Here is a 27,200-nt window from a genome sequence, read left to right on the forward strand (position 1 = left end):
ACATACTATGCAGCTGGCCAGACAGGCTATGGGCGTTAGGTGAACAAATCCCTATACAAATATGTCTAGATATGTACAACAATCAGGCATGCATACACAGAAGGGTTGAGCAGCTATGCCACAGGTGACCAAAAATCTGAATCCCTGAACACATACAACTTCAATCATCTATATACAGCTGCAATCTACTATCTTGTACATTATGCTTCTAACCACATATGAGGCGGAACTAAGTTGCTTTAGATAAATATTTCCAATTAAATAAACAGACAGTATTTAAAAATAAATATGATTCAGCTGAAGTTAATATGTTCAGCTTTATAAATTACTGATAGGGTGGTAAAAATATAGAAGAACTCAAAATATTTTCAGGAAATGTAGGTTTACAATGCGAAGTAAATGAAACAGCTGATAAGTTTCTAGTGATACTATCATCTCCATAGTTCAATACATGTTTCAAAAGAGGTTAGACAAGAAAGAACTAGTCTCAAGTAACTGTTCCTGTTAGTTGTGTTGGACCTATAAGCAACCTTCAATACCATCAAACATGATATCCTTACCTGCCTGTGAGACTGTGCTGAACCAGCTTTACTTTGTTTCTGGTGTTTTTAATCTGAGTAATTTTTTTCTTTACTTTTCCTACTTTTCTAATTTAATTACATTTTAACTGTTGTATATTTCCATTAGTCTTGTAATTAAGTTTTTAATATTGTGAGCCACCTTGAGTCTCAATACTGGAAATAGGTGGGATATAAATAAATGTAATGATAATGATGTATTTTGTAATATTTCATTTGTGACATTATTCATCTTGGGAAGCAAACCTGAAAAGCACAAGTAGCATATATTACAACTTACATGTTTCAGATCATTTTTGAACTGCTTCATTTCATAGCCTCTGGAAATTTTGGGTGTAATCAGAAAAGCTCCATGCATATGACTGACTAACGATGTAACAGTTCGACGACCCACTCCACTATGGCCTGCTAACAGAAGTGATCCTCCAGGAAAACTCAGTACTCTGTCAACTCTAGACATATAATCAAGGACTTCTGGGAAAAGCAAAATTTCTATTTCATGGTTATCCCGTCCATAGTGAATAATACCCTAAGGAAGGAAAACACAAGTAAACAAATGTGGATGAAGTACAGTACAAGACAAGAATTCAGTAAACAATCTAATGGCTTTAATTTTACCTATTATGACCTGCTGGTTCTTAAAACATAGTAACCAAAAATCAGAAATTACAAAATCATATTCTAGACTTCCTAAAGTCTGAGGATTCTTTTCTCTTGTTATTTTCAGGGAAAATAATGTTTGAATTTCTGAGATCTATGGCTGTAGCTCCAAAACTATTGTGACACAGAAGCTATGCTTGGTTCTTCCTAACTGGGAATGGAAAAAGATATGGTCTGGTACGTAAATGCGTATCCATCACTTAATAAGTATTCTATCAAGTGGTGAAACATATGTGAAATGTACATCAAAGATCAAATGCTAGAGTTACACTTTATTTTAACTCACAACAACCTGGAATCAATTCTTTTCTATGCAGCCTGTCCACACATTAAGTCAGCAAATGTTAAGCCATCTGATAACCTCTTAACACATAAAAGTCATCACTAGATGATGGAGTCATGATTTAGGGAACATTTTATTTGTTTGTTTATTTTGACACGTGTATGCCGCCAACTATCTCTACAGGGATCTCTAGGTTGCTGACAACAGTAATCAAAAACATACTTCTTAAAAACAGTAAAACAATAAAACCTCATACAAAAAATCATAATAGAACAACAACAACATAGCATTCTCTTAACAATGATAAATATAGCAAGTTAAAGAACAACTATGTACACCATTAACATTAAATAAATTAAAATAAATTTAAAATTAAAAGTTGTTAAAATGCCTGGGCTTTGTAATGAAGAATGTTTTCAAAGTCTGTAGATAGTGTCTACAAAAGTCTCAAAAGCCAAACAGGGGCTGGATTACATTTCAACTGGCCAGGGATGGAACTTTTGTTTCCTACACACTTCCTGATCTCACTTCTATCGATATAATTTCTCACCCTTCTAAGTCTACTAAATTTCTACCTACTGTTGCCATTTCCTCCTCTTTTCATTTTTCCACCTACTAATAAACCAAGTATTGGAAAACCTGAGTCTTAGAAAGAGGAAATTATATGAAATGCACTAGATTCATACATCTTATTCTGTAATCAGAATTTGGATCTTCTTAATCCACTGGTCTTAGGTGAACTGTATTAATCTAAATGTAACTTTAATATATCCATCTGTTTGATATACCTTTCTAATAATATCCTTTAAGTCTGCTGAGTTAAGTTTTCCCAGTGGCCTTCCATGGGGTGGTAGGGTCTGTCCTGGAGCCATAATGGTTCCTAGGTCATGATGAGCTCCCCAAGTTACATAGAAACTATCTGTGGAAACATAATGAGTCATGTCACAATTTAGATTTTGATACAACAATGATGAAAAACAGAAAAATCCATGTAATTTTCATTTTACCTATCATGTTGTCTAAAATATCAGATCCCCAGTCTCCTTGAAAAACTTTCATTAGAATATTATCAAAGACATGAAGTTCCTTGGTTCCAACAATTTTGTCACGGAAGAGACGGCATGCTTCATAAGCAACAATTTCCAAGACAGTATCTACCGTGTGTGTTGATGTCCCTATGAAGTACATCAGAAATTTGTATACAAAATTACAAATTGCAGAAATTAAAATCCTTATTTTACCGTTCAGACAAAATTAAAGGAAAAAGTCATGCTACATACCACAAGGAGGCCATCAAGATGCAGCAGAGGAAAAATATCAAGGAGATATATGAAACAAAGTCATTCTAATTATAGAATTCTAGACACATAATGAAATGTAACTCTTCATTAGCCACTTAGGGCACAATCCTATACATGTTTACACATAAAAGAAAAATCCTACAGTTCCCAGCATCTATCTACCAGGTGGGGGGCTTAGGATTTTTTCTGCTTGAACATGCACAGGACTGTGATCCTGAAGGACACAAAGTACATCATATATAAGCACCACCACCCAGGAAATAGCAGAAGTGCAAAGACGGACAGACAGACAGACACAGACAGGCAGACAGAGAGACACCCTAACTAATCAGGGGAGGACTTCCAAAACCAGCACAGTGATGTCTGACCACGAACTGGGCATTAACTGCTTATTATTGCCTTGGGGGAAACAGACAACCAGAGGAATAGGAATGGAATGGAATGGAATGGAATGGAATGCAATGCAATGCAATGCAATGCAATGCAATGCAACGCAATATCATTGAGGGTGTGTTTGAATACACTGGTCAACAGGAGCACACCAGAGTGCAGTATTGTGTTACAGATTCTTCTTTTTCTTCTTTATCTAACTCCCTCCTCCCATATAAAGGTTCAAAGTATGCAAGAGACATCTGCAGGGAATCTGAAAAAACCAGCTTTGTAACTAGAATTCTAAGAAGAAACAAGTTTAGATGCTTTGTTATACAGAATATGCCAGGATTACTCACCTCCTGTTAAATCATATCTGAACAAGCCTAGAACCCATTGAGTAAGAATGCAGGGTGTAAAGAGGTAGTGGCTGTAATCATCAACTGTGAACTTGGCTCTAACCTGGAAATACAGATGATGTCAGCACATTTTAAAACCTAGCTTTCATTTAAATAATGTAATGAGGTAGTTTTCAACATTCTCCTGCAAACCTATGTGTGCTCATTTACATGCAGAGCAACCCTGTACATGTTTAATCAAAAGTAAGTCTTACTGATTTCCCTTAAACCTATTCCCTGCAGCAGCTTTATTGTACCATTACTGAACAAACAAAACAAATGCCATGCAGCATATTATCATACTATAAGATATAATATATATAAGTGGTGGCGAACCTATGCCACACGTGCCGCAGCAGGCATGCAGAGCCTCTCTGTTGGCATGCGAGCCAAGTCACCACAGCATTGCCCCAGCAGCCGAGCATCAGATAACAGTAAACATATGGGACCTGCGCATGCACATGCTCAGAAAGGAGTAGTGACGCCAGGCAATGATGCCACAAGCCACAACTCATTAACTGTGACTCATTGAAGTGTTCGCATGGCCGGTCACTGTGCTGCCAATAAAGATATCTGCTTGGACTGGCTGTGAGTTGTTTTTATTAAACTAAAACCCCATTTGTCAGGTTTTCCTGCAGTGTTGGAAATTTCAAAAAAATAGTGGGTTCCGGATTACAGGTTGGACACACGTTCTTTAAAAGGTTCACCATCACTGGGTTGGGGTTAGAAAAACGAGGTGTCCTGGCAAGATTTTGATGGTTGGGATATGTTTAGAAAAGGCAGAAATGTTGTGCTCGGTAGAAAAAGCTCCTCAAAAAAGGCTATTTCACAATCACCCTCTTTTCAATGGAACTTCTGCCCTATATTGGGGATGGGGTGTGCACCAGGGTAGGGTAAGAGTAAAAAAGGCAAGAGATCGTGGCAGGATTTGGAAGGTAGGAATGTGTCTAGAATGGGCAGAAATGTTGAGCTGCGCAACAAAAGTTCCTCAAGAAAGGCTTTTTCAAAATCGCCCTCGTTTCTATGGAACTTTTGCCCAATATTAGGTTGATTTTTTTTTTTTAGGTTGAAATTTTTTATTTAAATAAAAACATACTACAAAAGTTACAAAAGGCACAAAAAGTGCAACGTTACAAAAATAGAAAAGTACACCATCCAATATTTACAAGGTATCAAAATGACAAATGTACACACATTTACAGGATTCCCAAACATTACAAATCAAATTTACAGAAAGAACGTTCTACAGACTTCTCCTTGAAAGGTTCATGGGGTGGGGTGTGCGGCAGGGTAGGGTTGGGGTTAGAAACAAGAGGTGTCCTGGTGGGATTTTGATGGCTGGAATGTGTTCAGAATGGCCAGAAATGTTAAGCTGTGCAGAAAAAGCTCCTCAAGGAAGGCTTTTTCAAAATTGCCCTCTTTTCTATGGAAGTTTTGCCCTATATTAGGGTTAGGGCTGTGCACAACGGGAGAGTTAGGGTTTGAAAAAGGAGGTGTCCTGGCGGGATTTCAATGAATGGAACGTGTTTAGAATGGGCAAAAATGTTGAGCTGTGCAGAAAAAGCTCCTCAAGGAAGACTTTTTCAAAATCGCACTCTTTTCAATGGAAGTTTTGCCCTATATTAGGGTTGGGGAGTGCACGAGGGTAGGATTATTGCTGGAACACGGAGGTGCCCTCGTGGGATTTTGATGGCTGGAATGTGTCTAGAATGGGCAGAAATGTTGAGATGTACAGAAAAAGCTCCTCAAGGAAGGCATTTCCAAAATTGCCCTCTTTTCTATGGAACTTTTGCCCTATATTAGGGGTAGGGTTTTGCACCAGGGTAGGGTTAGGGTTGGAAAAAGGAGGCGTCCTGCGGGGTTTTGATGGCTGGAATGTTTTCTGAATGGACTGAAATGTTAAACTGTGCAGAAAAAGCTCCTCAAGGAAGGCATTTCCAAAATCACCCTCTTTTCAAAGGATCATTTGCCCTATATTAGGGCTAGGGTTGTGCACCAAGATAGGGTTGTGGATGGAAAAGGGAGGTGTCCTGGCAGGTTTTGGACGGCTGGAATGTGTTTAGAAGGGCCAGAAATGTTGAGCTGTGCAGAAAAAGCTCCTCAAGGAAGGCATTTCCAAAATCGCCCTCTTCTCAATGAAACTTCTGCCCTATATTACGGTTAGGGGACTGCACCAGGGTAGGGTAAGAGTAAAAAAAAAAAACAAGGGATCCTGGCAGGATTTGGAAGGTAGGAATGTGTCCAGAATGGGCAGAAATCTTGAGCTGCGCAGCAAAAGCTCCTCAAGAAAGGCTCTTTCAAAATCGCCCTCTTTTCTATGGAACTTTTGCCCAATATTAGGGTTAGGGGAGTGCACCAGGGTAGGGTTAGGGTTAGAAAAAGGAGGTCTCCTGCTGGGATATGGATGGCTGCAATGTGTTTAGAATGGGCAGAAATGCTGAGCTGCACTGAAAAATCTCCTCAAGGAAGGCATTTCCAAAATCGCCCTCATTTCAATGGAGAGTTTGCCCTATATTAGGGTTAGGGTTGTGCACCAGGGTAGGGTTAGGGTTGGAAAAAGGAGGTGTCCTGGCGGGATTTTGATGGTTGTAATGTGTCTATAATGGCCAGAAATGTTGAGCTGCAGAGAAAAAGCGCCTCAGGGAAGGCTTTTCAAAATCATCCTCTTTTCAGTGGAACATTTGCCCTATATTAGGGTTGGGGTGTGCAACAGGATAGGCTTAGGGTTAAAAAAACAAGGTGTCCCAGCATGCTTTTGATTTTTCGAATATATCTAGAATGGGCAGAAATGTTGAGCTGTGCAGAAAAAGCTCCTCAAGGATAGCTTTTTCAAAATATTTGACCCCTATTTTAGGGTTAGGAGAGCGCAGCAAGGTATATGATTGGAGCAGTGGTGGTGAACCTATGGCACACACGCTACAGCGGGCATGTAGTGCCGTCTCTGTCAGTACTTGAGCCAAGTCATCCCAGAACCCCCCAGCAGCCAAGCATCAGATAACAGCACACACAGCAGGCATGTGCATGCTGCAAAGGAGCAGCGGCCCCAGCCGGTCACATCACGAGCCATGATTCATTAGCCATGACTCGCCCGAGGTTTTGCTGGGCCAGTCTGTGCGCTGCAAAGGCGAGAGAGAGGTGCGCTACCAAGGAGAGAGAGAGAGAGAGATGTCTATATTTCTAGGGAAGGTTATGAGAGAGGAAGAAAAATGTATCTCTGATGACTTTTTCCAGGCCATGAATATTTTATCAATGCCATGTTATTGTTGCGATATCTCAGCCTGCATGATTCCAGGTGGAACATAAAGACTGTTCTGATGGCACAGTATTCTAAGAGCAAAAAAGGATATGTTTTCACTGTCCCGGAACACTCTGGTTCTTGAAGTCAGGTTCTTATAAATGGGTTTTCAGTCTGTTACAGACATAGGTTTGATTTGTAGGAAAAGTCAGCTCAAGAACAGCAGGGAAAATTTCCTAGCCTAGCACTGTGAACGCAGGTTCCTTCATCTTGGGGCTAGCATATTAAGGTTTATGGGGCAAGGCATCTCCTTGCTTATTCTGGGAACCAGGGATGTAGGTGCCACAATATTAACCAGGAGAAAAACAGAGCCCATCAAATATGTTGCTGGTTGAGTTTCCAGGCTACCTGCAAGTATTCCAAATTTTGATGGACTATGTACATGTCCACATGTGTACATTTCTTCCTCAAGAGAAGACATAGCAACAAAGTATTAGTAACAATGAGCTTAACAATATCTTTTCTAAAAGAACCCTCCCTACAATTTTGAACAGTTTTGACAAAAATTTGGGCTACAGAAGCTAGTTTTACCACCATGTTCTCTCCTTAGTTACAGAATGCAGAACAGACAGCACAAATTAAGAATGCAGCAACACTGGAACCAACAGCAAATACAGTAAAATTGATCTGAAGTCATTAGAACAGTGATTAAATCATTTATACCTGTTCATATACTTGAACCATAGATCCTGCCAATTGATGTATTTTTGCTAAGGATCCCCAAGCAGGATGCTTCTTTAAGTTCTTGTGTAGAACAGGTTCCAAATATGCAGTATAAATGGTTTGCAGCTGATCTCTTTCTGGATAACTAGAAAATGGAAGTATAAAAATCAATTTAATGTTCACTATTACATTAGATTTATTTGTGTAATGACAACTATCACCACTTGAGCTAAACAGACCAAAATGAAATGTAGTTTGGCTTAGTTAAAGATTAGCATTGAAAGACTACACTAGTGTTTGTTTAATAATACTACACTATCTAAAATTCTTCATTTTTTTAACTAGTAGCCAAACATTATTTTATCATAACTTATAAATTATTGTATTGTATATGTATTTTCTTGTTCTACTGTAAGCTGCCCAGAGAGCCCTATGGGCTATGGGATAGTAGTAGTAGTAGTAATAATAATAGCAGAAAAAGCATAAAGCAGTAGAAATAATTTAGCATCATATAAAACTAATTTCCCATATCAGATCTTTGGACAATATATTACAATTCTTTACAGATAAAGAGTGCATTTTCACATCATACACACCCATCCTGTCAATAAGCCAGAGTGTGTTGAGTGTTCTGCAAATAACCCATGGTGCACCCAACAGATGATAGAGCTATGGGTTGTTCTCCCAGTACCCACCCCCCTTTGGTCATTCAGCTGGTATCCCATGGGACTTGTCAACCAAAATGACTTTATCTCCTTTTCCCAAAACAATCAGAACCCCTTTTTGGCTTAACACAGCATTTTCCTCTTCCCCCCACCCCCCAAAAAACCACACATGCAGATTGTGAACAGCAATCTCCAAACTGACATCCCCTCCAAAGTCCCATATTGAAGGGGCTGTCACTAGTTCATCACCTGTTTAAAACACACACACAGGCCCAAATGACAGTTATCAAATGTATGGTTGAGGTTTGTGTGTGCTTATTCGAAAATAGGGGCTCAGGGAAAACTAGACAAGACACTAAATCTAGCATACATTCCTTCAGCTATAGGAAATAGGGAATACAGATAAGTAAAGGAGTGAAATAAAATTGCAACAGTAAAGATAACCTGTGACAAAGTCAAAATATAAAGAAAAAATATGAAATATTCAAGAAGATACTCACTCAATTGCACAAAGGCGAACAATAGAAGTAAACCTAGATGTGAGTTTATGTCTTCCCAGAGTTCCTCCAGCAGACATAGAAGCCACTATTTGGATGTTTTCTAACCCAACCCATTCAAGATTTTCATCATAAAATCCCTGATATGTCAGCACCTTGCAGAGAAAACCGTAAGACTTAAAATAAGCACATACAATGAGAACTAATTATCAACGTTGAAGCACTACTGGGACTTTACAATAAGTGCACTGTGGCAGGAATGGTGAACCTGTGGCTCTCCAACATGAGAGATAATGTGAGAGACGGTCCAACAACTTCTCAAGAGCCACAGGTTCCCCACCCCTGCTATGTGGTAGAATAAAAACCATGCTTTGTACAAATAACAAAGCTAATCACTACAGAAAGTCGGTGACAAACCATACCTCTATTCTGTGAAGTATGACAGGGTGCAAGATAAACTTTTATCGTGGAATATTAGAGATGGAAGGCCAGTGGTTAACAGTGTAGGACTGGGACTCAGGTGCTCTGGGTTCCAGTCCCCACTCAGCCATGGGGCTTACTAGGTGACTTTGGGTCAGTCATAGACTCACAGCCCAACCTACTGCATGGAGTTCTTGTGAGAATAAGGTGGAGAGAAAGAGAATGGTATAAACCACTCTGAGTTCCTTGAAAGGAAAAAAAGAGAAGATATAAATATAATGAATAACTATTAATATTTGGCAACTCATGTTTACTTAAAAGTAAGCCCAACTAAACTCAGTGGGGCTTACTCAGACTGATTTGACTAGAATTACAACCTAAATTAGTATTGTATGAGATCTTGTGACTTCATTGCCCTATTTGAGCTCTCCTGTGATCTTGAGTTCTTAGTGCAACACACTTAACTGCCAAATTCTGCCAGAAATTAAATTCCAGAAAAATATCCAATCTCAGCAAAGTGAATTCACAAAAACCATAAATATAACATGTTGTTATAGTGCTAGCAGAATGTCACAACATGGAGTTTTTCCATATCCAATTATCAGATTCAAACCTCTAGGTCTTGCATAAGATAATACTGAAAAGCTAACGTGAAGATGGGCTTCATTGTTTTGATTAATTTTCTACAATACTGAAACCAAAGATCTGCATTAGTCTGTACTTTATTGAATTAAATTTTATGCATCTTTGCTCCTCTTGCCTATTCTTGCTAATATGTGAATTGAACTCTGTGTTTCATATATTACATAATTTGTATTTCTGGCAAGGAGTATGGAGGTTTGGCATGAGTTCCTGAGTGACTTTGGTTTACATCAATTACATCCTTATGTAGACAGAGATAACAAGGCTACAGTTAGTCATGCTCTGTTAACCTCTCATCCTGATCACTGCAATGTGTTATATGTGGTCTAGAATTTCAGCTCATCCAAAATAGGACAGCAAGACTGTAAATGAGGATTGGCCCATATTAATGTACTGTGGCAGTGCTTTCTGATCTACACTGAACTGATCTATGAGAGCCAGTGGGATTTGGTGTTTATACTGGGGACCCGGGAGATCTGGGTTCTAGTCCACACTCAACCAGGAAGCTCCCTGGGTGCATCTGAACCAGTTGCTCACTCCCAGCTCAGTCTATCCTGTGAGGATAAAAGGGAATTGAGGGGGACTATGTAAGCCTTGGGTTTCTCACAAGAGGAAAAAAAAGTAGAATATAATGCTATAATAATAATACTAATACACTCCAGTCTGATACTGGATCTAATTCAAAGTGCTGGTATTAACTTTCAAAGCTCTAGATGGCTTTGAGCCAGGATACCTGAAGGAACATCTCTTCCTACATAAATACTTGCCTGGGCCTTAAGACCATCCTTCAGTCATTCTTCTTAGGGTACTCCACAAAAAAGAATAAAGCATATAGCTAATAAGGAGGTCTTTTCTTTGTGACACTCCAGGTACTTTTTTTAGTACCAAGTAAAAATTTCTTTTCCACAGCATTTTATTTTTTAAATTTCTGGTGCTGTTAACTTTGTTACTACACTTTGTTACTATTTTTCAAATCTTTACTCTGCTGCTAGATTTTGTTTTGCTTTTATACTGTAGCTTTAAACTTTTAAAAATATAATATTATGTCTTCTAATGTTGTATTTTATGGTTTTGTTATGAATGAATGAATGACTGACTGACTGACTGACTGAATGTGACTCAACAGACAACAATAAGAATGAACTGCAGGTATTCCTCTGTATAGTTGGGACAAGTAACCATTTAGGAAATTCAAGAGTTAATTTTATTCACCTGCTGCAGGAAAGCCACAAGCGTGCTAGTGCCCCATTTATCAGGTTTTGGCAAATTGATATCCTTTAGGTATAACACCAGCCTTTCACAATCCTTTGGTCTATACACCCGTCCAGTATTCGTGCTGATCACCAAGCATGTCTGACTCAATTTTTGTAGAAGATGCCGAGATGTAGTCTGTGCACTGCAGTGAACTGTAGCAATTTGAGTGGATCGAAGCTGAGAAAAGGCATAACGGAGTAGCATTCTAAAATACAGAAACAGAGCGAGTCAGAAGGGGTCTCCCGGGCCATCTAGTCTGACCCCCAGCTCCAGCCGGCTGCACTCACGACATGCCCACCATGTGCATGTCCAGCCTATCTTTGAACACCCTCACTGATGGGGCCTCAACGACCTCTCGTGGAAGCCCATTCCACACCCTCGGGGTCCTAACTGTCAGGAAATGCTTCCTGGCATCCAAACTGAACCTTGGTTCCCTGAGCTTTGCTCCATTGGAGTGTGTCCTGCCTTCCTCTGCAGGGGAGAACAGGTCTCTACCCATCTCCATGTGACATCTCCTCACCTGTATGTCACCAACATATCCCCTCTGAGTCTCCTCTTCTCCAGGCTGAAGAGACCCAGTTCCCTCAGTCTCGCCTCATACCCCATCCTCTGCAAACCAGCCACCAACCTTGTGGCCCTATGCTGCACTGACTCTAACCTGGCTATATCCTTTCCGTAATGAGGGGCCCAAAACTGAGCACAATACTCCAGTTGCGGGCACAAAAGAGTTGTATAGTGTGGTAGTAATACCTCTCCCGATCTAGAAGCCACACTTCTGGCTATGCAACCAAGGATGGTGTTCGCCCTCTTGACCACCACAACACACTGCTGACTCATGTTTTGCCTGCAGTCAACCAGTACCCCAAGGTCCCTTTCACAAGTGCTGCTCTCCAGACACTTGTCCCCTAACCTGTACTAATGACACCTACTCCTATGCCCCAAGTGCAAGACCTTGCACTTATCCACATAAGTTGTCTCCTGCCCACTTCCATAGTCTGTCCAGATCCTTTTGGATCTGGAGTACCTGCTCCTCAGTTGTGGCTACTGCCCCAATTTTAGGTATCTTCAGCGAATTTGATCAGCGAACTGTTCACCCATTCTTCCATGTCATTTATGAAAAGATTAAACAGGATCGGCCCTAGGACAGAGCCCTGGGGGACCCTGCTTGTCACTGGCCGCCATCCCAATGATTCCCCACTAATGGTTTCCTTCTGCTTTTGGTTGGTCAACCATGCCCTAATCCATCGGACAGTGCTTTGGTGTATCCCAAAACTCCTCAGTTTCTCAACCAGGATATCATGGGGTACTTTGTCGTAAACCACACCCACTGCATCCCCTCCATCTAGCCATCTCGAAACCTTGTCATAGGATTCCACAAGGTTTGTCTGGCAGGACCTGTTTTTGTGGAAGCCGTGTTGTATGGCTGCCAGCCTCCCTTCCCTGTCTAGCATCACTAGATCTCTCTCTATTATGAGCATTGTTTTTCCTACAATGGACGTAAGGCAAACTAGTCTGTAAAAGATGAAAAGATGCAAATTTAAAAAGCTGTACAGAACTTAACAAAACTATCTGTCCCTGTCATGTAAGACGAAAATATGTGTATTGATCAGAAAATAAATGAAAATCTCTGAGCATGCACACATTTTTTCAAAAGTATTAAATATAATGCAATTATGAACTAAGAATGAAAAATAGTTCAAATTCTGTAGGATTCTTTGGATTTTAATTAATAGAAAAGAATATAATCCTCCCCCAATCAAGGGTAAATTGTGATGCCAAAATATACTGTCTTTTTTATTAATACCTTAATACCTTCATGTAATACCTACATGAATGTTCTTGCATTACATTCCTTTTCTGAGCTCTTTCTTGTCTACCCAAATCACATCTGATCTAAATCCTCTCCTTCCTTAGTGAACTCACTACTGTGCAGCAAGACAGAGCTGAAGACCACTCGATAACAGCACAGAATTAGAGTTCAAACCAAGATTCAACCTCATCCCCTTACCCCTTGGCCCTGCCCCCTTGCCGTTAGTACGATGCAGGAGTGAGCATGCATAACAGGGAAAAGCCGCAGGAAAAAAAACTTTCCCCTTGCCTTGTTTTTTGGCAGTGTTCGGTCGATGTGTACATGCATTTCAGTAATACAGAAGGGGAAAATATACACATTAACTAAAAACTGTGTATTAATTATAGAAATTATCTTAGCCTAAAATATAGATGAGAGAACTAGTTAATGAAGCTTTGGAATAAAGTAATGGAATAGAAGACATCCACTCATGCTGCCCCTGCATTTTAGATTGTGGAACTTCTGCTGGCAGAGGACATGATTTTCAGGTAACAGTATTATAAACATCATTTCTACTAATGGAATTACTTCAATATCATAGCTGGCATGAAAATAAAATGCCTTACCCTTTTCCACATCCTTCAGGTCCAACAAGAAGAAATGGTTGCTTAGTATCAAAGCCTAGCCAAGGTTTAAAGTAATCTAAACCTCTTTGCATATCTGGTGTTTGAATAACTGGAAGAGTCCGAATATTGCTAAAATCATCAGCAGTCAGTTTTTCAGGTTTTTTCAGCTGGTAGGATATTAGACATTCAGTATCTGGGTCGTAATAGGTATCCAGCAGTTTGTTGGGATTTGGCAGAGACACTCGTGCCCAAGTAAAAACCTTAAAATGTATATATTTTAAAGGATCTAAAATTAAAATGTTATAACAATACAATCCTTAAAGTAACAAACATAATTATAAATAAATATACATTATACAGCATTTATATAAATGTTAATAAATTTATTCTTATATACCCAATATGCTTCTCAAACATTATAGAAACTTAGATTCAGCCAGCAGTGGTGTTCTCTACCCAGACTTCAGCAAATTCTCTCCTAATGTAGTATCTACAGATCTGTAAAGCATGCTTCCTTCAACTACACTGGTTTAAATACAGACTAGATCTCACTTCAGTCCTACTAATTTGCTCCACTGATTTCACTGGGGCTGAAGTGTTGTTAAGTTGGATCCAATCCACTAACTCTTCTACTAAATAAAACACAAAATTCTGATACTCATATTCTTATTAATTTGGCAATATGGTTTCACCACTGCTTCTTTTGCCCAATCTCTCAGTAACCTTTTATGCTTCTACCATAGAATTAATACATTTTGAAACTAAAAGCATAAAATTTATGCAAATCCTCATGTACTTAGGCATGCAGAAAAAATCTTGTACAAGTGAATTGTTTTCTGCATGTGCAAATCTCATTTTTTTTCCTTCAGGTAGGAAGAAGAAAAGCAATTACAACTACACAGAGAAAACAAAGATATGCAATTACCAGTATCTATTGTTCAGTGCAGATAGGGGATATTACGAAGGGTCTTCAAAAAGTTTCCACATTTTTTGGTGCAATTTATAAGTTTCACAGCCATCTTCACCACAGTGTGACAACTCTTATACTAAACTGCAAGGGCAGCCAGCTTGCCAGACTAGTCACAAGACACTCTCAGACACAACCAATTACTACTCCTCCCACCCTCCCCATTTCCAGTGAAAAATATAAGTATGGAAACTTTTTGAAAACCCCTCGTATTTCCCATCTGAAAGACACTGTAGATTCTCCCCTCTCCTTTCCTCTTCCCTCCACACACACATTATTCATACCATAAATATTGTTTATATACTGCACATACACTGAAACTACTAAAAGAGTAAATAATTTTGTTTTCAAAATAATGACCTCTTTTGTAAATTCCTGTCGTGATTTCATGTTGAGATTTCCACCAAGTCCTCTTATCAGGCTAATTATAAACTGTCCACGTTCAGTGCACCCATGGAGATGAGATAACCCATTCATCACTGTTCCAACCAAGCTTGTTTCTATCACATAATCATTCTGTAAAATAGAGTGATGCAGTAATCAAGCTTTAACACAGTTTCCAGCATTATTTCAATAAGTAGACAAAGTAGATATAACATATTATTTAATTTTCATGATAGTTACTGCTAGAAGATCAACCCTAACAGTTAGCACATATTAAATCTGCTGTCTTAATATTTGTTTTAGTATCTATACAATAGGTACATCCCCTCAGTTTTCAAGGAGGCAGAATTCAGAAATTCCACAGCAGTGAGAGTGAAGAACAAATGACAAAGAAGGGGGATGCAGATATAAAGGAACTAAATTATTCCCTCTTTCTGCTTCTAAGTCTCACCTGAGTTACTGGACACAGTGATGAAATAAAGCATCATGAATGAATTTAAAACATTCAGCAGAGGGGGAAAAAGCTGTATATTTAGTGATATTTTAAATGCATCAATATTTCAAATAAACAAGTTTATATCATGGCCCAGATCTTCAAACCCTTAAAGATTGATGTCTCTATCAACAGTGAGTCCAAGATGACATCAGAACCAAAAAGTCAATCTGAAGTCCTCTGCTTTGGAGCCGGCATCCTGTTCAGTGAATCCTTGAGAAGTACTTCTGAGGAATGGATTTCAGACTCCTCTAGTGAGCAGGAATATCTTTAGGAGCATTCCTCAATCCATTCCTCCAAGATTCATCTCCAGGACATGTCAGAGACTATAGAGAAGGGAACTGGCCATTTAACAGACAGTAATTCAGTGAGTTTAGCTTCCAGAAAGACTCTCCTGGACATCCTATAAAACAGTTACAGTTTGTAGGTGCTGGAGCAACTTATCTGTACTTTAGCTGTGTGATTTAGTTCTGAAATTGAACTAAAGTCTCTGGCTAGTAACTGCAGTATTTGCCATGGTCTTGAATCTAATCTACCCAGAATCTAAATTGGCTGTCTCATGTTTTACCTCCTCAGCTGAGCTGTAGTCTACAGCAGGCAATGGATTAACCAATGAAGTAGGCAGTTTATAGCACCTGGGAGATTTGTACTTCAAGCTTTCCAAGTATTATAGCCAATGGATATTAATTTCCAACAAATATTTAACACCTTAGAATAAAAAAAGATTGCAAAGTAGTCTAATCCCACATAGAAAACAAACTTCTAAATAAACTTACCTGTTTCACAACCCAGTTTAAAGCTTTCTCAAAATAATCTCCAATCCAGTTTTCAAGATTTTGCCTGTATTCTTCAGGTTGGTTTCTTAACCAAGATTTTATTAGTGAATTAAGATCAGTATCTTCATCACTAGAATAAGATATTCCCCACATTAAAAACAACAACAAATTTTGCCACTCCTTATATGGACACAAACATCATGGACTAGAGATCTCATCCTATGCATATTTAACTGTGTTAGAGGAGACTTCCCTTCATGTAAGTGTATATAGGTTTGCAGCCATGACAGCACAGCAGAGAAAAGCCAGAATATATATTCTTCACAAGCAGTTAAGTAAATACCAGGAGTATGCAAACTACATCAAGCGCAATATCAATACTTTGTGAACTAGTGACTATAGTTACATCAGCCTTTATTCTACTCAGATCACCTCACCACCTGATCTAAGTCCAGGAATCTACAGCAGAAACTATACACCAGCTTTGCTTGATGACTAGTTCCCCAAAAATGCTGCTTATAATTTTAGAAGCTCAAGGAGGGTACACATAGATTGAATCTAAGCACCTCCCCACCTCAAAATTGGGAGTTAGAGCTTTTCAAGGCAGCACCTCAGAAGAGATCAGTGGTGTTAAGTTACTGAACTTTACAGTTGGACCATTAAATAAGGCAGCTGGACAATTCCTTTACCATTTTACATTCTTAGATACCACTGGCTTTATTTACCTTTCAGAAGGTAAATAAACTGAAAATTCCACTTATTTTCTTAGTTTTAGATGTATAATTCTATCCACATAAGTTCACGGCACATAAGAATTACATGAAAAAACAGAAGTATAAGAGAAAGCTTAAAGATTCATACAGGAATGTTAATACACAAATTCTGGATTAAATTATACACATTATATAATGTAATTTGAAGGATTCTGTACTAGTTACAGTTGTTTCAAAAGCACAGAAATCATACTCCAGCTGTATTTTGACAACTCCCTCACTTTGCTTTAAGTAGTGCAATACAGAGAGATCACTAATTTTGTATATTCACTGAGCCTGTCAATAGCAAGATTATTAGTGGAAAGGCTTTATACTCATAAAATCTTAATTACTTTTCAAATGAAATCAGAAAGCAGTGAAGACAGACAAGAAAGCAACAAAGGCCAGTTAAAATAAACTTTAAAAAATCAAATTTAAACTTCAGCCTTCCTTAGCATATGTAATCACTGTAAAACAGGCTTGGATTGACTTCAGGATTGTAGAACTCTCTTGTGCTTTTACTAGAACACCAAGATCCAACAATCAGAGAAAGAAGCAAATGATGTACTCTTAGAATTAAGGAATTCTAAGTCGAGGAATATTCTTCAAGTAAGGTTGAGCAGCCCTTCCCTAGAAAATTCTATTCTTGGTTAATCCAAGCTTTTTCTATTTCAGCAGTATAATTTTGAGGAAGCAGTGTCATTTGATTGTTGCCGTTCCCTAAACAAGTGGAAATCAGAAATCCCTTCCATTGTACTGTAACTCATGCAGCTAGATATCTGCTATAAACAACTCCAATACACAGCTATGTCAAATATCAAATTACCTTAGGAAGATCATCCCCATTCGCGATATTGTGGCAGGAGAAGCACAACTCAAGTCATGGGTTTCAAACACAAAGTTAACATTTGGGCCAAACTGAATTCTTTCTCCACTGGGCATAGTGAGTAGACGGTTATCATCAAGGACAGAATTTAAAGACTCGATCCATTCAGGATCTATGTCTCCATCACAGATTATCCATGAAGTAACATCTGTTCACAATTAAAAAAAAACTCTCTCTCAAACTAGTTAAAGAGCTAACTGCTCTTCACTACAAATGCATATTAGATTTACTTTAACACTTGAATACAGGCATGCACAAGTATGATTCTTGCAACAAAGTACAATTCTAATGTATTCAACCATTTGTATGAACAAAGGAAAGATGAACCAGATTGATATGCTCCGCAAAGATTTTTAAAATTTATATTGTTTTCTACTTTATTACAATGCTGAGATTTTTATTGTTCACTTTCAACTTTACACTTGTTATTTACTAGATAATGGCACTTTCAGAGCCTTTATTGTGGCAATGAAGAGTTCTAACTTTTTTATAGAAAGTTATTATCATAATGAAGACAAAAAGTACATTCTTATGGTCACAAACATAAAATAGCACTTTTTCTTAAGATTGCAATTCTATGCAAGTTTAACTGGAATTAATAGCTAGTATAACAGGACATACGCTTTCTGTTATAGTATCACACACAGAGAGAGGCTACTGGGACCTCTCTGGTATCCGGTCTTCCACTCCCTCCTTCTGAAATCTTAAGCACCGCAAGGGATGGTTGGCTTAGATTTCGGGTTTGCGCTCTCTAACGACACAAGGGCGCGTGGAGTGTGGAAGTCGGTCTCCTTGCGTTCCTCTTGCCTTACTCCTCACTTACCTTTTATATTGTTAATTTGTTTCATATTTTTAATGTATTATATTTTAATTTATGTTGTGAGCCGCCCCGAGGTTTCGGCGAATGGGGCAGCATAGAAATGTTTTAAATAAATACATACATACATACATACATATATACATACATCTGACTATACATGCACAGTAACAAAAAAGCAAGGTTCTTTATTTAAGAATATTAAGAGCTTTAATTCACAGACATACCTGGTGGTTCTCGTACCACTTGCCGAGCACTGTTCGTAAGCACACCATCTGACCACTCTCTTGTATCCATATCAATGTGGCCTAGCAACTGACGGCGAGGCATAGCTTTGGGGTTCATAGTGTATTGCTTTACTACTTTGCCAACTTTCCCAAGTGCAGCTCTCAACATTCGCCAGAGGGTTGATTTACCTGCACCACTTGGGCCTACAATCACTACTCCCATTCTCTGACGTAGTTGCTCATATAATTCCAAAACCTTCTTGATCTTTACAGAATATAAAAAGTATAAAGCACAGTTATAAGCTTATACATTCTCCCTCACCTTAATAAGCAGAACTTAACAGATGTTTTCAGGAATTTAGTTACCAGGTAAGAACAAGAACCACTTTGAGTGTCCCTAAATTTTACAGAACAATTTTGTGTCAGGGTATATAATTCTACTCATTAACCATCCACAATGAATGAGTTGATTATTTTGTCTTTGATCTTACAGTTTTGCCACAATAATTAATGAAACTTGCTTATGGGAAGATTTTACCTTTTGTTCTCTTTCATTTTGCTTTCGGTATTTATACAGAAAGATCAACTCACAGTAGTCAGTATTAGCTATGTTATACGTGATATTTACCTGGGTAGGTATGATTTCTAAATTGGCTTCTTCAAAGACTTCTTGTAAAGCATTGTTCAACTCAGCATAATCTACATCCTTAAAGTCTATACCAGGAAAGACATCTTTAGCCAATGCATCAAACCGTGCACAATCTGCAAATGTAAGCTTTGACATGGTATTAAGTCGCAAAGCTTGGACCACAATATGGCTTTCATTAACTGTATGGGAGAAAAGACAGATTATACAGTTTATTTTTTGCTTGAAGCTATAATACACGTACATCAGCTTGATTTCTAGTATAACAAAAGAATGGCAGTCTCCAAAGATTTGCTATGACTCAGGTTTCAAATGCGAATTCAGTGACAAAGGATAATAAGCAAATTATAATGAAAGTACAATAACATCAGTCAGAGCATTGTCAAAGGATAACAATCCAAGAGGAAAAATATATTCTTAAGGACATAAGAACAGCCATACTGGATCAGAGTCCAGGACTCTGTTCAAACAAGTGGCCAACCAGCCGCCCACAGAAAACCCACAAGCAGGGCATGAGTGCAATGGTACCTTCCCACACTGTTGTACCTAGACATATTGTCTCTGACACTGGAGGTAGCACTTTGCCATTAGGATTAGCAGCAACCGATAGCTTTCTTCTCCATCAATTTGTTCAATCACCTTTTAAAGCCCTCTGAACTGGTGTCCATTACTATATCTTTGCATGTGAATGTCATAATTTAACTATGCACTGTGTGAAGTTGTACTTCCTTGTATCAAACCAATCAGTTTTGTGTGATGATCCCAGGTTTTAGTATTATGAGAATGGGATAAAAATGCTTCTCCCCACTTTATCCACACCAAGCATATTTCTGTGCATCTCTATCTTATTACTTACCATTTTTCTAAGCTAAATAATACCAGATGTTGTAACATTTCACCATAGGGAGTTATTATAGTCCCTTGATCATAGTCCTTTTGGCACCTTTTTCAACTTTTAGGTGTGTTGGCCAAACCTGTACACTGTATTCTAAGTACTGTCAGATCACAGATTTGTATAACACCATATGATATTGATAGTTTTAGTTTCAATTCTTTTCCTAATTGTGCTTAACATTGAGGCTGCCCTTTTCACAGCAGCTATACAGTGAGTTAACATTTTCAGCTACCCCAAGACCTATTTCTTGATCAATCACTGCTAGCTCAGATCCCATCAGGTTAAACTTGAAGTTGGGACTCTTGGCCCCAAAGTGCATTACTTCACACTTGCCTAAACTGAACTAAATTTGCCATTTGAAGACCATTCTCCCAATTCTGACAGATCCTTTTAGAGCTCTTCATTTTAGCCACTCTAAATAATTTGATGTCACCAACAAACTTTGCTACTTCACTGCTCACTCCTAATTCCAGATCCTTTATGAATAAGTTGATAAGCATAAGTCCTGATACAGAATAACTATTTTTAATGAAAACCTGCAAGACTGTTACCTCAAAGAAAAAACTGTTCACTATCTGTAAGAATGCATAGGAAGCCACCAGAAAATCAACATCCTATTTTTGCTGAAAAAGTCTGTAGGGTTCTGCAACAATCTTGGCATTATGTTACCAAAAGCAGAATCCAATTTTATTTGTTGTTTGAGGCAAGTAGGTTCTTCAGTCATTAACTAGGAATTACAAGTATTACCAAAAAGCAAAGAACAGAAATGGCTTCTACCCCTACTGGCTAGATGGCTGTTTGGCAGGGATCAATTTTAAGTGAATGATGCTACACAGATCTTCTCTGAAAAGCAACATATTTTAGGAACCACCCAATTAGAAATACCTACAACAAAACACTCCCAGCTACAATGTAGCATATGTAATTCATGAGAAACGCCTTTATCATAGGATGACCAGAATCCACTAGATTGCCAGATTTCCATGAACTAGTGATTAGTATTTACTCCAACAGACACCAAGAAAGACAAAACCTTTGTAAAATCTTTTTTACCTTTCTCTTTCATTCCATTTTTTTTCAGCTGTCGAAGAAGATTCCCACATCCCCTCAGAACAGTCTTCAATGCTCGCAAACCCCAATCATAGTGCTGCTGAGGTGTTAAGAGCTCCCTAAATTTTAAAAATAGTTTTATTTTAATGTTTTCTCTTTATATCTTTCTGGCAATAAAGAATAATTCCTTTTAAAACTTGTGAAGAAAATCAAAGCATGCAATGGACAGATAGGGGCATAGACACCCAGGTACCTAGTTTGGATGCAGTGCTATAAAGCATGAGGGATACACAGGCCACAAACAGCCCCAGAAGGACTTTAGTGTGGTCCAGTGGGTCCCCAATTCCCATCCCCCCAATGAATCCCCCCGCCCATAATTAGGGTGTTTATGCTAGCCAGCCACCTGCAGTTTCAGCCATGCCCACTGTAAGTGGCCCCTAACCACCAACCAACCTCCATATATGGCTTTCAGGGAAAAAGGTTGCCTACCCTGTACTATGCTATGCTTAATTATGCCTTGTATGCACATTCAAATCCAACTAGGCTCACAAACAATGATTGCTTTAGGGACAACAAACCATAATCTGAAAACATCCTTTATCATAATTTAAAGCTGGCTTGTGAATCTTAACTTCCAAATCTTGGCTTGTGAACCCTAGCCTACATTAATAGTGCTTTATAGTTATGTCCAACCCAGTATCTTTGTTTAGTCCTAGTTTGTTGCTTCACTCAACAGGCTCTTAACAGGTTGCGGTAAAAAACCTGTGGTTGGAAAACCAAACTATTAAAATGGCTAAAAAGCTTCCACTGGCACTTTCACAGACCTTGCCATCCCTCCTCACTCTGCCTGGCAAAATGTTTCTTTCCTCATCCATCTTTTCACAGAGAGGCTCTCATTCTTCCATCAAGCAACTTTGTAAGGGGAAAAAATTAAAAGAATATGTGGCTGGCAGAAATAGCTTCAGGGAGTTGCGAAACTTTCCTCAGCAACAGACAAGCCACAATTAAATCTTATGCATAGAATTCAACACAGAATTTACAAAGCACTTTTCCTAAATGTGCCATACATTTAACATACTTTACATCCTTACGTCTTATAATAACCCCATAAGGTTTCCTTCTAGTTTTAGTATTCAAGAAGGGCAAAGCATCTTGTTATATACTACTGAACAATCAGCATCCTACCTCAAGGAGACAAACTACCCATTACCTAAATGAAGAGGAAGAAGAAAGTCTGGAGAAAAAAGAAAATACCAATTTCCAAATGCTTACCTTGCCAAATTAAAAATATCCACTAATTTTCTTCCAAGAGGTTTAGCATCTTTAAAACCCTCTGAATATAAAATCACTTCTGCAATAAGCTCATTGTCAGGACGAGTCATAGCAACTGGTCTAAAAAGTTGTTTGAGATTGTCAGGCAATTTCTGTCTGCCTCCATAGCCCTTTCCAGCAGGATTCATGGTGATAAAAATTCCAGAATTGTGATCCATCTCAACCTATCATTAAAAAGGAATGTGCTTTTAACAAATGATACTTTCACCGAGAGCTTCAAGAAAGCAAGGTTGCTTATCTGTAACTGATGTTCTTTGAGTGGTGCATTCATATATATGGGTTCTGTGCCTGCATGAGACCTGTTGTCAGAAAGATTAGCTAGGAAAATCTTCCCAACATCAGGCTCCACACAGGCCCAAAGCCCATATAGGTGCTGCACAGAGACCACAAAGAACCACCCATGTGAACTACTAGTAAATATACCTAAGAAACAATCTTTGACATTGTCTTGGGGCCACAGGATAGACTGGTGTCTTAACTATGACCTCAAAACCCCTCCAAGATTGAGCTGGGACTTTAACCTCACAGGGCCCTCCATCCATCCTTGCAGCCAGTGCAGTTCTTTCATACTGGTTGGGTTCTGAAGACAGAAGACCACCTTTGGAGCTGGTGGAGGGACATTTAGGGAGATGGGAAGAGGATAAGCAAGGCATTGATGTCCTCCAAAGAGTTCCAGTGGTGTCTCAGCCTCTCCTCCTTGTGAGTAGGGCAAAAACATTTAGATGGCCAAAATCAGCAGCCTAAATATTTCAGAGGGCAAGAGGAGTGCAAAGGCAATCCTGACCTCACCCTTCCTCCTGCCTTCTATTGGATGCCTATAATCCTCCAAGTTGAGAGGCACACTGGAGAGTGCCCTATGGACTTCATGTTATATTATTTGTAGAACAACACTATATCCCAATTAGCATTAGGCACACCAATTAATTTCCCTGTCAATTTCATTTCCCAGTTAATTTCACAGTCTCATGTGAAACTGTGTCCAGAAAACTGGAAAAGTTGACAGAGCCTGCATTTTTGTTTTCTGGCACTAAGACACCTTCTAAAATATATATCTTCTTTTAAATGAATTCCAGATGGGAAAAAGATCAACAGAGGAAATGTCACCAGAAGTTTAGTTTTTTTCTTTTTTGAATCTAGAGGGTAGTTTACTTTGAGCTCAGTGCTAACAGAGAATTATGTAAAAATGGCAAATGGCATTTAGTACCCTTGAAATTAGATAAGCTCTATAACTCAAAATACTAACTATTACTAGTATGCTAAAGAGGAAGGTTTTTTTCTATATATGGCAAGCGTGAATTATTTTAGAAAATGATTATACAAGCAATGAGGATGGTACAGATTCATTAAACAGACCCTCTTATTTGTCTTCTCAATTTTGCAAGAGTGTTTACTAGACTGGTTATTGCTGCTACTGGCAATATATAAATATAAACCTTCAATATAAGAATGGCTGGGGAAAACGTAGAATATCCTTTGTTTCATTGAAAGCAGTCTGTACATTCTCAGTGCATTTGAACATGATAATGAAATGGGGCCTTTATTAGCTGTTTTTATATCAATGGGGTAGATAGAATCATTTTAAACAAGTGTAAACCTTATGATCTGTCCTCAAAATAATGTGTTGTCACAAACCTTATTGAGACTTTCACTAATAAAATCCTTAGACTAGTGATGTGTGAGGAACCCAGGTTGTGGGTAGGGATTGTTAATGGTATTTATTTTATTCGTGGGCCAGGGCGACTTATTGTATACTGTTAACTTGTTTTATATTGTTAATTTATAGTATTTTAATTGATAATAAATAAATAAATAAATAAACAAACAAACTGTCAGATTTCCTCAGTTCAGCTTTCTGGACTCTGATACACTTTCTCTCTGCCCTAAGTCTGCCTCATGCCAAGTGTTCATGTAGGAGTCCTGCAGGAAGCAAGTCCAAGTGAGCCTGGGAACCTGGCTTGCACACAGCACCCACTGCCCACATGCCCACTGTGCAATCGGAATTCAGCACACATTATTTTCAAGCTTTGCATACTTTGCGCAAAGAAGGAGTCAGACAGTGTTCCCAAACATTTGCAGACTTGGTATCAGCTTGCTTCCAGGCCAGGGCAGAGTACAGAGTACATCTGGGGAGTAGAAAAGATGCCAGGCAGACCTTTGCATTCCTACATTAGATTATACTTGGTTTGAGATTAGAAATGTTTGGCCTTTGATCTTTTTCTTAGGGCAAGGCAAGGATTAAAAGAAGTTAAGAAGACCGAAAATAGTAAATGGCCACAAGATGGCTTTCCCCAACAACCCTCCAACGTACTTCCCTACAGTTGTACGCCACAGCAGAGGAACAAAAAAGGGACATTACACCAGAGAAAAGGAACATGTCCATACCTTCTTGCCAAGTAATTCGCAGACTGGTTGATGTTTCTTCAAAGCATGTTGAATAGTCTGAATTTGCATAGATACAGCAGACAGTACAGCTTCCTCCAGCCGATTAAATTCATCAAAACAACCCCAGGCCCCACACTTCACTAAGCCAACAAATATCCGTCCCATTGACTTCACATCAATGCCCTTAAAGTAAGCAAAGCACATCAGGTCAAATATAAAACTTTCAGTACTCACTTTTCTACAGAAAAGTTAGGAAACATATCACTGAGTGAGAGGCAATACCAGAGAAAATTAGGTCCTACATAGACATTACATCCCCTCCCTCCATTTGTGGGAGCAGGTCTTAAGCTTGCAAAGTCTTGAGCTGAAAACCAATGTGGTATCATGGTAAACATATTGGAATGAGACTTGAGAGATATGGGTTCTTGTTCACACTTGGCCATTCTAGGAGTCTTTGGGCCAATCACTGACTCCCAACCGACATACGTTGCTGGGTTGTTGTGAGGATAAAATGGAGGGCAAGATTATATAAGCCACCTTGCAAGAGGAAAAAGGCAGGATGTAAAAATAATTATTGAAGTAAATAAATCAATAAAATAACAAGGACTCCTACCTGTACACAAAAAATACCCAAAACTGGTCTTACATTAGTTTAAATGCTAATGTGATGTGAAGGGAAGAGAGAAGGGAACACATTTCAGCAACAAATTCAGCATCATAGTAAGGTTATGACCTCCAATGAGATTGAAGAGGGCTAAAGCTGAGGAGGCCCCTTCCCCAGTAGCCAACCACCTGATCTCTTAATTTAGTGGCATCCAGAGGGTACCTAATGAAGATTTCAACTGGTTTCTGTGGGGGAATGCATTCTGGCTATTCAATACTTTATAAAAAGGTGAGATCAGGCTTTCAATTGTGTTTATAGGAAACATTACTTTACCTCATCACAATTAAAAACCAAAACTTGTCTTCCAAGTAATCCTCCTAGAGCTTTTACAGATTCAGTTTTGCCAGTTCCAGCTGGACCATAAGGATTTCCTCCAAGACCCGTCTTCATCGCTTGAGTAAGTGTGAGATAACACTTGTCGGTCAGTGGCGTATAAACAAGCTTTGGTGAGTTGCCCTAGTTGTAAAATATATACAGTATTATTTATTACATTTATAAATCTAGCCAAATCATTCAGATATTGGATGAATAATAACACTATGAATTCCAAATTAGTGGTTATCTATGGATTGCAAGAATGTTGGAAACTATGTAACTGTGCAGTTCATGTCTGTAAAACTTTAAGTTTTCTGAAAAGCTGTTGTCATGCAACTTGTCGTGCCTGATGCCCCGACAGAGGCAGCACCTCACGAGGACGTCTTGTGCTTGAGACCCTGTACCCAAATGTCAACCCCACAACCTAACTTGGGAATGGCTGAGCAGACAGCCATACCTCATCCTGACCCTTTGCCCATTGAGCAAACACCCAAGCCTACATCAAAGCAAGAGAGCTCTGAGGGAAAAGGCACTAAGAGTTCTGCTCATGGAGGGCCTGAGCACACTGACCCTCCCTCCCCCTCCTGACGCTGAACTGCCTGAGCATGACGCTGGAGGTGGGACAGACTTTTCTCTCACGACCAATAGGAGAATTCTGAGACGATGGGAACAAAAACAGACTATGTCCCGCCTCAGGGAGGAAAGGCAAGACCCAGATAGCTAGTCCCACGTGGGCTCAGGAAGAGACGTCACTAGAGAACTAGCATCTGACTAGTAAAGACCTTCACATTAGAGATTATCTGTAGTGTTGTAAATCTCGTAGACAAGTAGCAATAAAAGACTTTAGTTTTATTGCTCATGAGCGTGTGGGTTGTTTATACGTGGAGTAATTCACACACAACTAAAGAAAAATACACAATGAAAAGAAATTGATACATGAGGATGTTTCTGTCTCTGTTCTAAAACTGTTGTTTCAAACATTGCAGGTCATATAACATAGTTTCCCCCTGAGTGGCTGATTTTTCAATTAATAAATAACTGGCATAGGGTAGCTTGAGCCACAACAGGACTGTGATATGGGTGTGGAAGAACTATGATTTCAAACAAGATCCCATGAAACAAAACTGAAGATGCTGTGAGAACAAGCAGCATTATAAATGATGGAATCAGATAA

The 27,200-nt window shown here is 38.8% G+C and overlaps 1 protein-coding gene across 2 annotated transcripts in view; it reads right to left on the bottom strand.

Moving 5' to 3' along the window:
• The window catches only part of DYNC2H1 (dynein cytoplasmic 2 heavy chain 1), a 183,776-nt gene that overhangs the window by 118,554 nt on the left and 38,022 nt on the right, over positions 1-27,200 (bottom strand). For both annotated transcript variants that reach the window (XM_044442351.1, XM_044442350.1), the window contains 17 exons: positions 25,985-26,167; positions 25,048-25,230; positions 22,606-22,829; positions 21,337-21,452; positions 19,371-19,570; positions 18,743-19,007; positions 17,639-17,846; positions 16,061-16,190; positions 14,768-14,923; positions 13,441-13,700; positions 10,984-11,230; positions 8,713-8,864; positions 7,548-7,692; positions 3,551-3,653; positions 2,529-2,696; positions 2,310-2,440; positions 859-1,107 (listed from right to left, as the gene is read on the bottom strand). In XM_044442351.1, coding sequence (XP_044298286.1) covers positions 859-1,107; positions 2,310-2,440; positions 2,529-2,696; positions 3,551-3,653; positions 7,548-7,692; positions 8,713-8,864; positions 10,984-11,230; positions 13,441-13,700; positions 14,768-14,923; positions 16,061-16,190; positions 17,639-17,846; positions 18,743-19,007; positions 19,371-19,570; positions 21,337-21,452; positions 22,606-22,829; positions 25,048-25,230; positions 25,985-26,167 — 3,120 coding nt within the window. The remainder of the gene's footprint in view (positions 1-858; positions 1,108-2,309; positions 2,441-2,528; positions 2,697-3,550; positions 3,654-7,547; positions 7,693-8,712; positions 8,865-10,983; positions 11,231-13,440; positions 13,701-14,767; positions 14,924-16,060; positions 16,191-17,638; positions 17,847-18,742; positions 19,008-19,370; positions 19,571-21,336; positions 21,453-22,605; positions 22,830-25,047; positions 25,231-25,984; positions 26,168-27,200) is intronic.

The sequence above is a fragment of the Varanus komodoensis genome, unplaced genomic scaffold, assembly GCF_004798865.1.
Source record: "Varanus komodoensis strain SLA01 unplaced genomic scaffold, ASM479886v1 scaffold4, whole genome shotgun sequence".
NCBI lineage: Eukaryota > Metazoa > Chordata > Lepidosauria > Squamata > Varanidae > Varanus > Varanus komodoensis.